The sequence below is a fragment of the Panthera leo genome, chromosome B3 (assembly GCF_018350215.1).
Source record: "Panthera leo isolate Ple1 chromosome B3, P.leo_Ple1_pat1.1, whole genome shotgun sequence".
Lineage (NCBI taxonomy): Eukaryota > Metazoa > Chordata > Mammalia > Carnivora > Felidae > Panthera > Panthera leo.
This window is the reverse complement of record NC_056684.1, coordinates 50614003-50631165: the sequence shown is the minus strand read 5'-3', so window position 1 is coordinate 50631165 and position 17163 is coordinate 50614003. Positions and strand designations below refer to the sequence as shown.

The following is a 17163-nucleotide window of genomic DNA, read 5'->3' as shown; positions in this document are numbered from 1 at the left end:
TTGTATGGAAACCAATTTGACAATAAATTATATTTAATATAAAAAAGTAAAAATAAATTTTTTACATATTGTGAAAAAAATAAATTGCACAGATTTTTAATGGGAAAAAAAAGAGATTCTGAAAGGAAAAGTTGGAAGCAGTTCTTTGTTCTTTCTCCTAAGGTATTTTCATTTCCACCAGAAGGAAAAGAAAATTAATGTGAATGTATTATACTGCTCTTAAAGACAAGTTTAGCTCCTCAAATAATGTCTAGCTCTAAAGCACTGTTTAGCTAAAAACACTTTAACTAGGTTTAATGCAGAAAGCTAAAGGCAAGATTTTAAGAATAAATTTCACTAAACTGTGTATATGTGCACATGGTTTTGCACAGTTTAAAATACTACAAAGCTTGCCTTCCAGTTATTGTACATGTCCAGCGAAGGATCTGTGATTGGGTGAACCAGGAGGGGAATGCTTGTCACAGGGCATCTAATCCAATGTCTTCATTTTTTTCAATGAAAACCCTGAGACATGACATCCCAAGTTCCACAAAGATATGGTGGACAGGTCTTCTGACCCCTAATTCTGCATCCTTTGTAGTATATGTCCTCCCAAGGTTCTATACTCTCACTCCTCAGTAAAAAGCCAGTGACAATTGTACCTTGGCCTCTTCCTGGCAAGATAGGAGACAAGGTCCAGCAGTTAGGTAGAACTCAAGGAAAGCCTAGAGCTGAGTCAGTGAGAGAATAGGAAGGACATCGCTGACCTAGGTGACCCTGGGACACTTTCCCATTATCTTCCTCTGGCTGACAGTTAAACCTTTCCTACAGCCACACCCCAATGCCTGCTCCTCTTCCCCTCAAAAGCCTGACCTCTGTCAAGATTACTCATCCACCATTGCCACTATCCCCTCTGCATTATCCCCAGTCTACCCACAGGATGCCTAGAGCTAGGGCTTTGGGACAGCACCAACTGAGCCTACTGATCTGGAGATGCCAACACCAAAAGCAGAAAAGGCATTCATCTAAATATTTGTTCAGTCTCTTGTAAGTGCTGTGGTAGCATATGCTATCTCCAGGCTCCAGGGACACTCAGAGAACTTATGCTGATGGCACATGTTCACTGAACTGCCAGGGCAGGATAAAGGCACTTGACTTTTAAATATAGGGAGCTACACAAAAGTCTCAGGGCAGCTTCCTGATCCCTGACCACCTCCCCCCCTCACCCTCCCCCCCGTTCTTGTCTCCTCAAATGCTCATACTCAAATGCTTGGTCAGGTTGTGGAAAAAAAGGCTAATGACAGATGTGATTTTACTATTGCCTATCAAGGCTACTAATACTGCAGTAACTCCTGTCACAGTATAGCCTGTGACATGATGCTTGCTCATGCACATCATGTGACGAAATACTCAGCATGGTGATAGCCATTGCACACCATGGTTTCAGCATGCAGTTCTGTATATCACAATACTGGTGAGCCATGGCTGTTAATATCTACCGTGTGATGAGATATATATTAACTATTAGATATGATATTTACTAACATATTATTCCATATTATATTAAGAGAACCATGCTTATTAGGTATGTCATATGATGGGACAGACAATTATTGGTGAACAGTTTTACATCACTGAATTTATTTCGTTTTAACTCTGTCACACATTTTATTTGACAGCACTGCCTCCAAGATGTGGCAGAAAGAGCTCTGAATCAGAAATAAGAAAGCCCAAGTTTCTGATCCAACTATGACAATTATCACAAAGGCAACTTTTGCCAAGTCATGTAGTACTCTGGGACTTCATGTGCTCATTTATAAAACAAAGACTGTGATGGTGGGTGAGGCTATGATGAGAGCTTTCAATAACTGAAACCTGTATGGAATTTGCTTCTGTCTCCACCTATAAATCAGGAGGATACTGAAGGATATCCTGGAATAGATCTGGATTGTGGTCTATCCTTCAGAATGGGCAGTTTGGCCACATGCTCCCATGGGATCATGTCTCCCTTCTCACACTGGGATTACCATCTCTGAGGAGCACTTACAATTGCAGTTAGAATGTCCTATACACTGGATATAATATCCTATCACAACTTGGGTCAATATTCTTTCCTAAAAATATACAGGGATGTATGCAATTTCACTGAATGTTCCTAATTACTTTATATAGATTTATATATCATGACCATATTTTTTAACTATTTAATTTGGGGGCTTTTTGACATATTTGTCACTACCAATGCATGTTGCAAGAGTAAAGAGTATGAGTATCATTGAATAATAAGAGGAAGCATAAATAATCGAATAAAACATATTAAACCATAATCAGTAGGATACTCAGAACCATAAAACTTAAAAGTGAATACTGAATGGTGTACACCCAATTAGAAACAAACTCAAACACACACTTTGTGCTCAGTGTGAAATCAATACTCAGCATGCCTCCAATCCACAGACAGATGGTACATCTTATAAGCATGTAATAATGTTATCACAGTATCTGGTATACAGTGGGTACTAAATAAATGCCAATGGAATTGAAATAGATTCTATATTCAAAAGTAGAAAGTGTGGAAAGTAGGCTTTATTGATAATTTCTGACTATCAATACTTAAATCCCTCTAGTATATAAATATAGTAGATACATTTTATAAATAGTAAAGACAGAATTTACTCCAACATAATATAAAATTTTTAAACAACATTTTATGTAACTTTTTGATTTAAGTAATGAGAGAATTGAAAGCACTATGACTATAAAGCTGTCTTCTAAATGCATATAAATAATTTTCTCTGAAAAGACAGCTATGCAAAGTATTACACCTTTATGTACAGAGATTTAAGAGAAGGTTTACAAATCCACTGGCTGGAAAGAGACAACCACAAATCTGGGCCACATACTTATTTCTAGAAATACTACTATGCCATAGGCAAGGTAAACAATTTAATGGTTTTCTACTAAAACTTTGACTCAGTAAAGTTCTGTAAAATAGCAGAGCATCATGAAGACTCGTAAGAGCCCCTGTGTCCTGCTTATGGTTCCAATGTCCAGATTTTCCAGTAGAAAACCATTTTCTCAACACTCAGGTTGACACTGATTTTTCATGTGTTTGCAGCAGCTCCTGGAAAAGCAATACTCCCCAGAGGCCTGGACGTCATGATTTCCCCACTGGTGTTAGATTATAAAATCCATAGAATTTAGAGAAGTATCAGCAAATTAGCAACTCTAAAACCTAACTGTTGCTTTTCAGGATTTCTTTCTTTTTTAACAAAATTTTTAAATTTAATTATTTTATTTGAGAGAGAGAGAGAACATGAGTGGGATAAAGGGGCAGGGGGAAAGAGAGAGAGAGAGAGAGAGAGAAAGAGAGAGAGAAAGAGAATCTCAAGTATAAAATAAATAATCAACAATTAAACCTATATCCCCGGGTTATTTATCAGGTTAGTGGCAGAGTCAAGAGGAGAGCTTTGAAGCTTAGACTTCCTATAGAGTGAGTAATAAATGTTCTAGTAACATTTGTCACACTGCCAAAATTTTACACAAGGTCATAGAATCATAGAACCTTAAAGGTCCATTAGTCCAAACTTGTCTAAACCCTATTAAAATTTACTTGAAGGTCAAATGAGCTATTACAAAATATCTTTAGTTAGAGCAATTCAGGATAAATTTTCTGTTGAATTCTTTTCCTTAAGGTTTTTTCCCCCTCGTTGAGGAATTGTTAGGCTGGGGGTAGGAGTGGAAATCTTATCTTTAACAGAGACTCTTAGTGTGGTTACTAATATGCTGGTAAAGTCAACATGTACTAATGTTTATTTGATTGTCACAGAGGCTTTTTGAATAGCTATCCATTCATTCGTTAACTATTATTGACAGGCTGCTGTGACTACTGCTTTTCTGGGTATTGGTGAAGGAGGGGTGAGTGGGACACACCAAGTCCCTGCTCTCAGCAAGTTTCTAGAACAGCAAGAAGACAGAAGGTAAGCAAGCAAAAAAGCAAAGGGTATGATTTTCATTAAAAGCAATTGCAACAAAGAAAGTAAAACTGGGTAATGTGATGGTGACTGGAGGGAAGCATGGGTGGGGAGGGTATGGTGACATTAGGTGGGTAATCAGGGAGGACTTCTCTGAGCAGTTGGCTTTTGAGCAAAGACCTGAATAATGAATGAAGAAATAAGAATTCCTGCCCAAGAGAACAGTCTTGAGGTGGGAATGAGCTTTCTGTATTTTTAAAATAAAATGGTCAATGTGGCTACTTAGAGCATCGGGGAAATGATGAGCAAAGAGGTTAGGTTAGTGGCAAATCATGTATAAACCTGTAGGCCACGGTAAGAAGTTTCAATAGCCATTCCAACTGTGTTTATTTGTTTTTGTGGTGTCAACTCCACAGTGTGTTCTGAGTAACTTACTTGTTTTCCTATAACTAAGAATAAACACTTGTAACTGGAATTATTGCTACGCTTGTTTTGCAAATTTGACATTTCTTAAACTCATGAAGAATAAAGTTCCAATAAATATTCATCTAATCAATGCTCAGATTAGATTTATTGTACAATGTACAAAGCCACTTGGTAAGCTTTTAGGATCCCCAAAAGCCTTAAAAGAGATGGAAGGGCTTAATTTGGGCTGTGAGGAAACCAGCTCTCTAAAGCATCTTACAGATGAGGTACTCTCAAGATAGAAAAATGATTCCTAAGTACACACACCAAATTCTCAAGCTGAGGGACTTTTTTGTCATGGCACAGTTTGAAATCAAATAATAGACAATTCTGCCACAATATGACACTTCAATAGGCAATAAGTTACCTGTAACAACAGGAACATCCCCTCCTCAGGCCCCTCTATTCATACCTCCTAACCTGGTGCATCCTTGCATATGTCTTTTTCCACTTTTTCCCTCAATTATTAGTCTCTGTGTTAGTCCTGTTAAATGAAATGCCTGGGAAGAAATATTTTGTGAGGAGAGCAGTAGCCATTTACTGGTACTCTCAGGTTAAGAGGAGTATGAATGAACCGCTCATTGGATAGAAAGGAATAGCAAGGAACTCTTCTAATAACTTCAGGGACATGCACTATATCATACCTGCACAGACTGGTCTCTCCAACAGGAAATTAGCTTCAAAAGTGAAATGTCAGCTTCAGGTATATGGGATTCACTTTTACCTAGAAATACATAGAATACATTTTATAGCTTGAGAGTATTAAAAAATGGATGCTACCCAATGATCTTCAATCCTGGCTGCATGTTAGAATCACCTGGGAAGCATTTTTTCCCACAAACACCAATGTCCAGGTTCCATCTTTCAGAGATTCTGATTTTAGGTCCCAGGGGGGAGGGAAGGGCAAGCCTTGGTACTTTGGAAAAGTACCTCAGATGATTTTCATGTATAACCAGAGTCAAGAACCATTTATTAATTTATATGTATTTCTAATGATTATACTAATACATATTCATATCAAATCAAATTCATCTTTATACCTTAAACCCATCTTTGTAGTTTTTGCCAGCAGAATGCAATGACTAATACTCCCACCTAAAACATATTGCCGAATTTTTACAATTCCTTTCTCATGCAAATAGGTCCTGAAATACTACCTTGCTATGAATCAGTATCTATCACACAGAAATCATATAAAAGACTTCCTTTGATTTGTCCTTACCCAGTTATACTACTCTGATCAATAGATACAGCACTTATGTTTTAATTTGACTCATTTTGTTATGTATTGTTTCTTTTAAGTTTGCCCTTTTGAATGTCCTTTCTATCTATTTGCCTTAATGTTCAGTGTGAAATTTTAAGAGTGAGCTAGAGCTTGGTTTATTTAAATTGATCTGTAGAGTGTCCAGCAGCCCCCTACACAAAAGAGCACTTAATAAGTGCCTTTTCATTAATTGAAAATGTACATATTATCATCCAAATGAAAAATTGATCAATTAAGGCTTTCTGATGGCTAAAGTATATTATCTCGGTGCCAGATCCTAGGAGTGAGATAAGGAAAAATGATGACGGCTTGCATTGGAGGGAAAATTACTGTAATTGTCTATTTAAATTAATGTATTAATATGTGTTTGAAATTCTGGTATTAACTGTTTAAGTTAGTATTATTCCAGTATGGTTTTCATAGAATCACCATTTTACATATTAATATATGTGTCTGTGTATGTACAAATATCTAATTTATAAATATTTTGTATTTTATATATATTTTATATATCATATTAGTGGTCAAGGGAAATGTGATAGAAAATATTGAACATATTTCTATCTTCAGTCAACTGAGAATATTAAAAAAATATATAAGAAACTTCTGACTCATTATTATCATTATTTTTCCCTGAAGGAGCATATGATGTGAATTTTAAATGACCAAGATCGGCGCATAAAACACGTAAGCATGATAGAACACTATGATTTTTAAGTCATATTCTCCATTTCTTCAGGAGCACAGCAGGTAAGAGAAAATTTTCTTTTGATCTCTCTCCTTCCCCACCCACCCTTATTCTGTTGACCTTGTGACTCTACCATCAAAGCTAAGTATTGGTCTCAACTGTAACTACTTACTGGCATCATGGGGTACTTCACAGTGCACTTTAATGTGATGTTAAAATTTTAATATGAGGTAGAAATGAGAGCCAACTTTTCTTGCCAATGTCAGTAAGCTAAAGAATTAATTGCAACATCAGGGGGAAAGATAAAAAGAAAACACCCCAGGCTTACCAATATTACTGAGTCACCATTTTTGCTGACAGAAGTGGGTATTGGTTCCTGTCAACCCTTTAGGATGAGCACCTCAAAGTATTATTTTATTCTCCAGGCTTTGACTTTATTGAATTAATAGCATAAAATGAATCCCTCCTTTCCCTTCACCTCCCATATTCCAGTTATTAAAACACAAAACCATGTTTCCTTAGGACCTAGGTGAATCTTAAATGCTATAAATACGACCTCTAAACACGAGGGAGATTATTCAATAATGACACTAGTTGCTCTTGGCTTTGGCTGGGGCACCTGGAGCCTCCATGGCTCTGGTTAGCAATTCTCTTGGTCTCTGCAGAAACCACTCATATTATGCCTTGAATTCTAATCCCTTTATTAATGTCATAAAAAATTAAAATGAGGATAAATGTCCTGTTAAGGGCTACAGTTTAAGGAGAAGGCAGGCAATCCAGACTGGGACCATTTGAAGGGGACACTGGTTGTAATCATAACTGAGAAGTATACTGACATAATGGAAAGAGCAAGTCGTTGGGGTCAGAGTCCTGGCCTCTCTGCTTAACAGCTGTTTGCCTCTGAGTGAGTCATCTAACTTCCCTGAGCCCCAATTTTCCTGAGGGTAAAACAGAGATAGTCCCTCCTACTGTGTGAGATTGTTTATATATTGAGACAATATGTGTAAAATCATTAGCATAATTCTTTGAATATACTAGTTACTCAAAAATTGGAAGCTATTAATAAACTCTCACTTTAAAATATTCAAAATATTCTTTTCAATAGACTTGAGAGGGCCCCTATGTACCATTGTTCAGGGCATCTTAATGTACTGATCATATACTGTACAACTTTGGAGGCATAGTGCATGTCAAGTCCAGAATCTCATTCCCATTTTGCAAATGCAGTAAATAAACTTTTAAGGGAGTAAAAGAAATGCTCCAAATTGCATAAGTAGTAAGTGGCAGAACTAGATCGTAAACTTCAGCCATCTATTTTCAAAACCATTGTTCTATTTACTATTCATCCATGAATCCAAAGGTATTTAATTCCTTGAAGGCATTGCTCTGGGAACTGGAGACACAGCAGTGAAAAAAACTGTCATAAATAAATAATAACCCCCATGGAGCTTTCATTTTAGTAGCAGGACGTAGATGGCAAGTGAAAAAAAAAAATATATATATATATATTACATCAGAAAATGAAAAGAATTTTGGAAAACAGTAAAATAGGGAATGGGGTAGAGTGTGCTGGGGAAAAAGGAGGGCACCTTCGTCGATGAGATGGCATTTGAGCAAGAAGGAAGGATGTAAGGTGGAGGTGGGGGGCAGCAGGTTGACCTCTGGAATCTGAGAAAAGAACATTCTAGGGAGTAGAAATAGCCAGTGCAAAGGCCCTATGTTTGGGTAAGAGTAAAAAGTCCAGTGTAGCTGGAGCACGCTCAGCAAGGGGAATCCCAAAGAGATGAAGTCAGGTGAGGGCGTGTGTGCAATGACAGAGGCAGAACAGCCAGGTTATATTGGGCCTTGTCTGCTGTCCTAGAGACTGGCTTTTATTCAGAGCGAAACAGAAGCCACTGAAATGTGTTGAACAAAAGCATGAGGTTCTGACTTAGTTTCTGATAGGTCGTTTTTGCTGCTTGATTGTGAACAGTGTGTGAAGCAGGAATAGGAGCACAAGGGTGGTTAGGAGGCTTCTGTTACTGTAGTCCAGGCAGGAGGGGATGAAGGCTCAGGGGTGGTCATGCGGGTAGAGAGAAACAGAATCTGGAATATATTCTGAAGGTAGAACCAACATGTTTATTATTAAAAGATTGGAATGTGGGGTATGAGAAAAAGGGGAAAGTCAAAACGACACAAAGTTCTTGGCCTGAACTAGACGGGCAGATTTGCCATTTACTGAGATGTCAAAAATTTAGATGGGGCACGTGGGTGGCTCAGTAGGTTAAATGTTCGACTTCAGTTTAGGTCATGATCTCACAGTCTGTGGGTTCAAGCTCCATGTTGGGCTCTGTGCTGACAGCTCAGAGCCTAGATTCTGCTTCTGATTCTATGTCTCCCTCTCTCTATGCCCCTATCCCACCCCTGTCTCTCAAAAATAAATAAGCATTACTTTTTTTTTTTTTTAATTTAGAAAAGCAGATTTTGAGGATAAATTAGCGATTTGGCATCAAAAGAAAATATAAGCACTAAGACTATTTCTCAGAAGAATTCGAAGACCACTATAACCTTCTGAAAAAGCTATAAAATTCTCTAATATAATAATCACTTATTTGCTAATAAAGATACTGGTGTAATAATCTTTCCCATAAATCACATGTGACCTTAATTTAATAACCAAATATTTCTTTTGCTGAAAAGTTTCAGATTTTCAGGCATTTCAAAGATCATTTGATGAAATTCATCACACTGCATGTCTTATAATGTTATTTATTTTAATAAAAAATCATGTATATTTAAAATACAGGCAGAATACAAAAGTATAGCCATGTGAAATGAAGACTAAATCAAACAATAAATACACGTAATGCTCCTTCTAAATTGTCGAGTGCTATCCAGTTATGGATAGGCAAGTTATTTTATTTCATAGAAGAAAAAAAATGAGGCTATATCTGTAACTCCCTTACCATTTCGTAAGTAACCATAGAAGCTTGAAATATTCGAAATCTCATTCCCGGGAATTCTTGCCTTGTGCACAGATTCCATTTTGAAAGACCTGTGGGGGAAAAAACAAAGGATATTATTAAAGATGTATGAAAAGTATTTTTAGAAATCAATTGAAGAGTGCACGACCACTTCAAAAAATTCAGGAACTGAACACAGATTATTTTTGGCAATGTTGTCCACATTAATGTCTTTGGTAAATCTTTATTTCCCCACCTTGTTCCTACCCGGAACCTTAATCCCAGTTGAATTGTGAATCTTAGTTTATACCAGAATTACCTTGTGACTCACTTTTGTAGGAGTCCCACTATGTTAAGTCCTGTAATTTGTGGCTAATGCAATGAATTTTTCAATCCTAAAATGTTGATATCTGCCAAAGAGTTCTCCCCAGGTACAGTAAGGACCTGATGGAGGCAGGCTTTACACTAGTGCCAGTGATTTAATCATAGGAACTTTGAGATACTCTTCAGGAATACTCTCATAGGCAGATGGCTCTTTCCTTAAAATGCATTTACGTCATGTTCCCAGTTGTGAAGTACACCAGGATTTTCTCAACCTTCACAACCACAGTGAAATGTTAGCGAAACGGCCAAATCTGTTGGAAGGATTTGGTGTGACAAATCCAATACACGTTATTTTGATTTCCTAAAAAATGACATACAGTCCCTGACAGCAGATCAAAGTTGAAGTGACTATTTTACGGAGGCAGTCTCTAATCCTGACACCTCTACTCAATGATTTTTTTTCTTTTTTTTTTTTTTTTTCAACGTTTTTTATTTATTTTTGGGACAGAGAGAGACAGAGCATGAATGGGGGAGGGACAGAGAGAGAGGGAGACACAGAATCGGAAACAGGCTCCAGGCTCCGAGCCATCAGCCCAGAGCCTGACGCGGGGCTCGAACTCACGGACCGCGAGATCGTGACCTGGCTGAAGTCGGACGCTTAACCGACTGCGCCACCCAGGCGCCCCAATGATTTTTTTTCTTAATGGAGAATTTTGTAAAGAATGAACTAATGTATGACAACAATTTTAAGGCCATTTAGTAGAAAGCATGCTGAAAGCCCTTAATCTCCCTTTAGGACACCAGACACATCCTCTACCTTCTGTACTCCTTATCAGGAGCAAACTCAGAATGAAAACTTCCAGCAAACAGTAACTCATCAACTTAGTGGGATCATGATTAGGCAAATATAATTTGTTAGCAGCCTAGTTTTTTAAGAATTTGAAGAAGTCTTAGTAGTCACCTATCCCATCCACTTCATATCCTACATGAGGAAAGCCAGGCCCAGAGGGGCTAAGTGACTTGTCCAAAGCGACATGGCTAAACAACAAAACCAGGATTTATTCCCAGGTTTTCTGGCTTCAGGCTGACTGGATTTTTGTTAACCATACTTTAAGTGCTTTGTAATTTTCTTAGTACTAGAAGGGAAAATAAAAGAAGCCTATTTGAAATTTAAATGTGTGTGTGTATATATAACATATATTTATATTTATATTTTATATTTATAAACAGAAAAAAAGAAAAGAGGAAAATTAAGTATGCAAATCACAGAAATTTACCAATCTGTTTCCTCCCTCTTAAGGCCACAGAACAGAAAATGGGAAATGCTGTAGTATAGAATCATTATAATGGAAGGAAGCATAACACTGAATCCTATGTAATCCATATAGACTTGCTACCTAACTTGCTAGGTCTACTGAGGGCAGAAACTGTGCCTATTATATAGTGCCTGGCACAGATACATGTTGAACTGAGCTCCTATCACATAACAGAAATGTCAAGGACCATTTACCACCATGTAGTAGGCACTTCAGACAATGTCTCTTCTGTGAAGGCTTTCTGTTGGTTTCATCTCACACTAATTATTCTCTTTACTCTGGCCACCAAAATACTTATCTATACTACAAATATTTTTCTTCATTCCTTTGCCCTACTTCAGTGCTTCTATTTATTTCATGTGTATTATTTTTATCATTTGAATTAGTTCCTACCCAAAAGAGACATTTATTTATACTTCCTCTGTAGGCTAGTGCTAAGGATATATTCAGTAAGCACCTGAATTCAATCCTCTAACATCATACAATGAAAAGCTATACTAATTTTAGCAGTGGAAGAAGGTAAACACACAGAGTTAAGTTTAGTAATTAATGCGGCTCTGGAATTAGAATGGAGCTCTGCTTTGAATCAGCCTCTAAGGAGGTGAATTTGTCTTGAAGTTAAATTCTCAAGACTCAATGCCCTCATCTTTACAAGGAGCAAATTAATAATACCTATATGCCAGCTTTGCATATTAAATGAAATCATCTAAGTGCTTACATGGTGACTAATAGATATTAAACATGCAAAAAACAATAGCTATTTTTACTAAACTGTACTTTTTGTAAATGAATTACTGATAGCTTCCTCTAGTTTAATACACCAAAGTATAAATTAAATGGTGGGATTTCAGGTATGAAATTTTAAAACTTTTTCTGATGATATATGAAATACATTATTATTGGCATTTACTTAAATGTTCTTTGTTCATATTTAATTCACAGCAAGTAAAATGGATTTCAACGTGTGTATGAATCAATCTATCTATCATCCATCTTTCTATCTACCTATCTATTATTTCATTCATCATCCAACACTATGATTTTCCTGGCACATATTATGAAAGCAATATATATTTGTTGAATGAATAAATTTTAAAATATATAGATTTATTGCCCAGATTATCCTCTAATCTCAATGAATTAATAGGAAGATTTTTCTTAAATGTGTTTTAAGCTAAAGGAGTTGCTGCATATTTAGTCTTCACTTAGGAGACTAAAAGAAAGGAGGATGGAAAGGAGGGCGGGAGGTTAGAGAGATGAATACAGCAAATAATGATAATTTTTAATGTCCCAAATAACAATAGTCAGAATCTTTATGCATGTCTTACCTGTCAGTTCCACATGCCAACTCTAAAGGTGTGTTAACTAACTTATAAACTGCAAATAGTCTGTTCAATAAATAAACTATAGTGTTTAGGGTGTTTGACTCTTGCGAAGAATCACAATTATTTTCCAGTCCTCTTGGCATCCCAACTTGGTTTGGAAGAGTGGACATGTATTTATTTGACAAGTCCAAAACTTTTTTGGAAAATAAATTTACTTTTGAATAGTCTTTCTTCATTTCGGCATTGCATAAATCCCAACCTGGCAGCATCAATGAGAAGTGATCTTCATTTGAGGCAAGTCCTAAAGAAACAGAACCCTGAAGCTTTAAAATATCTAGATGCTTAATGCACAGATTATCAAATTCTTTATCTACTCCCCACGGCAAAAAGCAAGAGAGGAACAATTTAGCTGTGTCTATCGTGATGTTGGCATCCACTTTTCTTGATGGCTTGGGGTGCATCTTTTTGGAGTTCTTTATTTTCTTCTGCCTTTTAATACCTTCATTATCTCCTAAGGATTTGGCAGTATTCTCTCCCTGGGCTGGGTTCTCACTGACAGGCTTGGCTTGTGCCTCTGCTGAGAGAGAACCAGAGGCAGTTTTATTTCTTTTCAGAGTCAGTGTTTTCTTCTCAACTGTGCTTTTGGCTCTTCTCAGGATCTCACTACCATAGAATGAATTGGAAGGGTCAACGTCACAGACTGGAGTTGGCAGCAAAAGTTCAACAAGGTTTTCCAGGTCAAATAGAAGGATATGAAAGCCAATGTCACTCCATCTTGTCTTCACAGGCAAGACATTAAAAGGTCCTGAGAAAGGCTTGACATCAGCAACCTAAAGGAGATTTAAAAAAATATATGTGTGTCAAAGTTCTTATTTTTTTTTTTAATTTTTTTAACGTTTATTTATTTTTGAGACAGAGAGAGACAGAGCATGAGCGGGGGAGGGTCAGAGAGAGAGGGAGACACAGAATCTGAAACAGGCTCCAGGCTCTGAGCTGTCAGCACAGAGCCCGACGCGGGGCTCGAACTCACGGACCGTGAGATCATGACCTGAGCCGAAGTCGGACGCTTAACCGACCAAGCCACCCAGGCGCCCCTCAAAGTTCTTATTTTTAAGTGATTTTATTAAAGTGTCTATGATATTAAAATGGCATAAAAAGAAAGTATTAAGTAGCAGTACAACTAAAGGCAAGTCATTTCAATTTTTTTTTGTCTTAGCTCTAAACATTCCCCTCTAAATTAAACATTCTATATTCTAATATTTCATAAAAAGTTATTTTTTCTTCCTAAGACTTTTATTTTTCCTCTTAAAAAATGTGAATTAGGCCTATGGAGCAAGACGGCATCAGTTTATGTCCTCTAATATATGATTTCATGTTTTCATATCAGCATAGCCATGAATATACAACAGGGAAAAAGTGGGTTTGAAAATTAAGGAGAAGAATAGAACATCTGCAAGAATTTAGGAAGTCTTGACAAGAATTTTCTCACCAAATTTGTTTAAAATTTTAAATATTTGGAAGTAACCTAAATGTTAACCAATATCATATAACTATTTTTTTGTAAGCTTTGCCTAACAAACTTGCATTTATTATTTCTCTGCCTAAAATGATTTTGCCCAAAATATTGGCATGGTGGGCTCTCATACTTCAGTTATGTTTCTGTTCATTAAGAGGCCTTCCTTGAGTGCCCTCTCCCCTCACACCCATTAGTCTCCATCCTCTTTCTTGCTTTTTTTTCTTCCTAGTACCTCTGGTTACCTTGTATAACATAAAATATTATTTGTTTACTGTATATTTTCCCCAGTAGCATTCAGACTCCACCTTTGCAGGAATTCTGTGCATTGTTTTGTCCCCAAGGCCTATAAAATGATGCTGCTATACAGTTACTAAGGAACTCAGTCAGTATGTGTTGAATGAACGATTAACGTATGTATGTAATGGATTACCATTAAAATATTTTAAATGTTTAAAAATTTTTATTTGAGAGAGAGAGAAAAAAAAAACAAATGGGGAGAGGGGAAGAGAGAGAGAGAGAGAGAGAGAGAGAGAGAATCAAGTAGGCTCTGCACTGAGCAGGGAGCCCAAAGTGGGGCTCCGTCTCATGACTGTGAGATCATGACCTGAAATCAAGAGTCGGATGCTTAACTGACTGAGCCACCCAAGTGCCTCAACATTAAAATATTTTAAAATGATGATGTAAAACTTTATTGAGGAAAAAATGTGCTGTGTGCTCTGTTAAGCAGAAAAAATAATCCTCCTTTTGTAAAACTACGTGTGTGTGAATATATAATTTTATATATTGATATAAATATACGTAAGTATATGTATATATACACATATATTTAATATATAAATAAATGTATGTATACGTTATGTACAGTTAATATATATAGTCAACATAAATATATATAATATATAGTCACACACACGCTATATATATAAAATATATGTTTTATATACAGTCATAAAAGGCATGCACCAAAATTAACAATAGTTAATTGGAAAGAGAGAATTAAAAGGGTTTTTATACCTTAGGGGTTTTTTGCAATTTTTTGCATTGATATCTTTAATTTATGACCATAAAAAAGAAAGCTTAAAAAACCAACCATTAAAACAATTTAAAGGTGAAAATGGGGCAAATTAAAAAAAATAAATGTATTTCCATTAATAAGTACAAAGTTTAGTCTAATTATTAATAAACGATTTTTGCAAATCAAAATATAGTACCATACAGTTTGAAAAATGAACAAGTAACATCAATAGCAATTCACAAAAATAACGTCCAAATTAAAGTAGGAAAAGAAAAAAAAAATAAAACATTTACTACCAGTAGTAACCAAAATGTGAAACTAAAATAGTAATAGCATTCATTACCTACTAATTTGGCAAAGAAGGCTTCTTACATTATTTATTATTATGTAATGTTTAGTACATACAAAATAACATGTAAGCCATTAATTTAGTTCTTTTAGGACCTAACATCAATGTTGTATATGAAGAAACATGGGCATAACTATATAGCATCATTATTCATAATTGCCCCAGACTAGAAGCAACCTAAATGCCCACCGACAATGGAATGAATAGAGACATTGTGATGTTCCAGGCAATGAAAAAATAAGCAACAGTGAAAATGATAAAACTATAGACATTCAACAACGTGGAGAATGTGTGATTCTACCAGCATAATGTTGACCAAAGAAGCCAGACACAAAATAATTAACCGTATGACTTTATTCATGTTAAGTTTGAAGAAAACAGGGGCAGGGGCACCTGGGTGGCTCAGTCATTTAAGCAACCTACTTTTGATTTAGGCGCAGATCATGATCTGGAGACTGGTCATGAGATGGAGCCCCAAGTTGGGCTCCATGCTGGGCATGGAACTTGCTTAAGATTCTTTCTTTTCCTGTCCATTGCCCCTCCCCCACTCTCTCAATAAACAAACAAAAAAAATAGAGGCAAAACACCCTAGGGTTTAAGGATGTATGCACAGATATTAAATCTATAAGGATAGTAGTTACTTTTTGAGGATAGGAAGGACATAGTTTCTACAGTGCTGAATATTTTATTACTTAATCTACGTAGTAATTTACGTAGTGATTATGTAGGTGTATGCTTTGAGGTAATTTATTGCGCTACATTTTTGTCCTATGTTATTCTTTCTATAGTTTATACGTTGCATAGTAAATAATGCTTATGAAATATTAAAGGAATGTTAACAAAGTGCCCCCATCCAACTAAAAAATAGAACCAGACCTGATTCTATACCCTTGACTACTTTCAGAGGTAACCAATATCTTGAATTTCATGTTTATGATTTCTTTGGTTTTATTTATTTATTTATCTATTTATTTATTTATTCATTCATTCATTCATTTAATGTCTATTTATTTTTGAGAGGGGGGAGAGGTGGAGAGAGAGGAAGGCACAGAATCTGAAGCAGGCTCCAGGCTCTGAGCTGTCAGCACAGAGCTAGATGCGGGGCTTGAACTCCCGGACCTTGAGATCATAACCTGAGCTGAAGTTGGACACTTAACCAACTGAGCCCCCCAGGCGTCCCTCTTTGGTTTCATTTAATGTCTTAACCTTAAATAGTCCAACTGACTATTTTTTTTTTGTTTTTTTTGAATTTTGATATAAATATTAACATTTTTTCCAATTTGCTTTATTATGCTGAAATTTATATTTCTAAGATTCGATGATTATAGCTGTAGTTCTTTCATTTTTGCTGCTGTAAAATATTATGCTATATGCTATATGATAATACAGTTTATGTATCTATTGTTTTTAAGTGGCCATTTAAATTATTTGCAAGATTTACTATTGCAAAAAGAAAAAAAAAGCTACAGTGAATATTCTTCTGGTAAAGACTTCTGGTTCACATTTGCAAAAATTTCTAGAGTGACAGTGATAATTCATAAGACATGCACTTCTTTAACTAGGAGATTATCCCAAATTCTTCTTCCAAGTGATTTGTACCAATCTGTGAATCTCAGTACCATTGTATGATGAGTTTCCATATGCCACATCATCATTAATACAGGATCTTATTTTTGTCAATATAGGGGGTATAATTTGGTATCCCTTGCAGTTTTAATTTTCATTTCTTTAATTATTACCATTAACTGAGTATCAAGGCAATAGTTCATTGGCCTTTTCATGATTGTTCTATAAAGTACCTACCTGTGGCTTTTGTAAACCTTCTATTTATCCTTTTCTTATTGATTTTAGGGTTATGTATTTATTCCAGAAGTTATCTTTTGCTGGTTATGTGATCCACATACGTTCTATTTGTGGCTTGTCTTTACATTATTTTTTAAAAGTGTTCTCTGATAAACATTGAGTTCCTATTTTACTACTGTCAAACTTAGGAAACATTTACTTTA

At 36.0% G+C, this 17163-nt stretch overlaps 1 protein-coding gene across 1 annotated transcript in view; it reads right to left on the bottom strand.

Moving 5' to 3' along the window:
• WDR72 (WD repeat domain 72) overlaps nt 1-17163 on the bottom strand; it is a 210523-nt gene that overhangs the window by 78199 nt on the left and 115161 nt on the right. Inside the window, exons 14-16 of the mRNA XM_042941975.1 lie at nt 12281-13107; nt 9316-9404; nt 5063-5142 (exon numbers count right to left, since the gene is read on the bottom strand). Of these exons, the coding sequence (XP_042797909.1) occupies nt 5063-5142; nt 9316-9404; nt 12281-13107 (996 nt within the window). The remainder of the gene's footprint in view (nt 1-5062; nt 5143-9315; nt 9405-12280; nt 13108-17163) is intronic.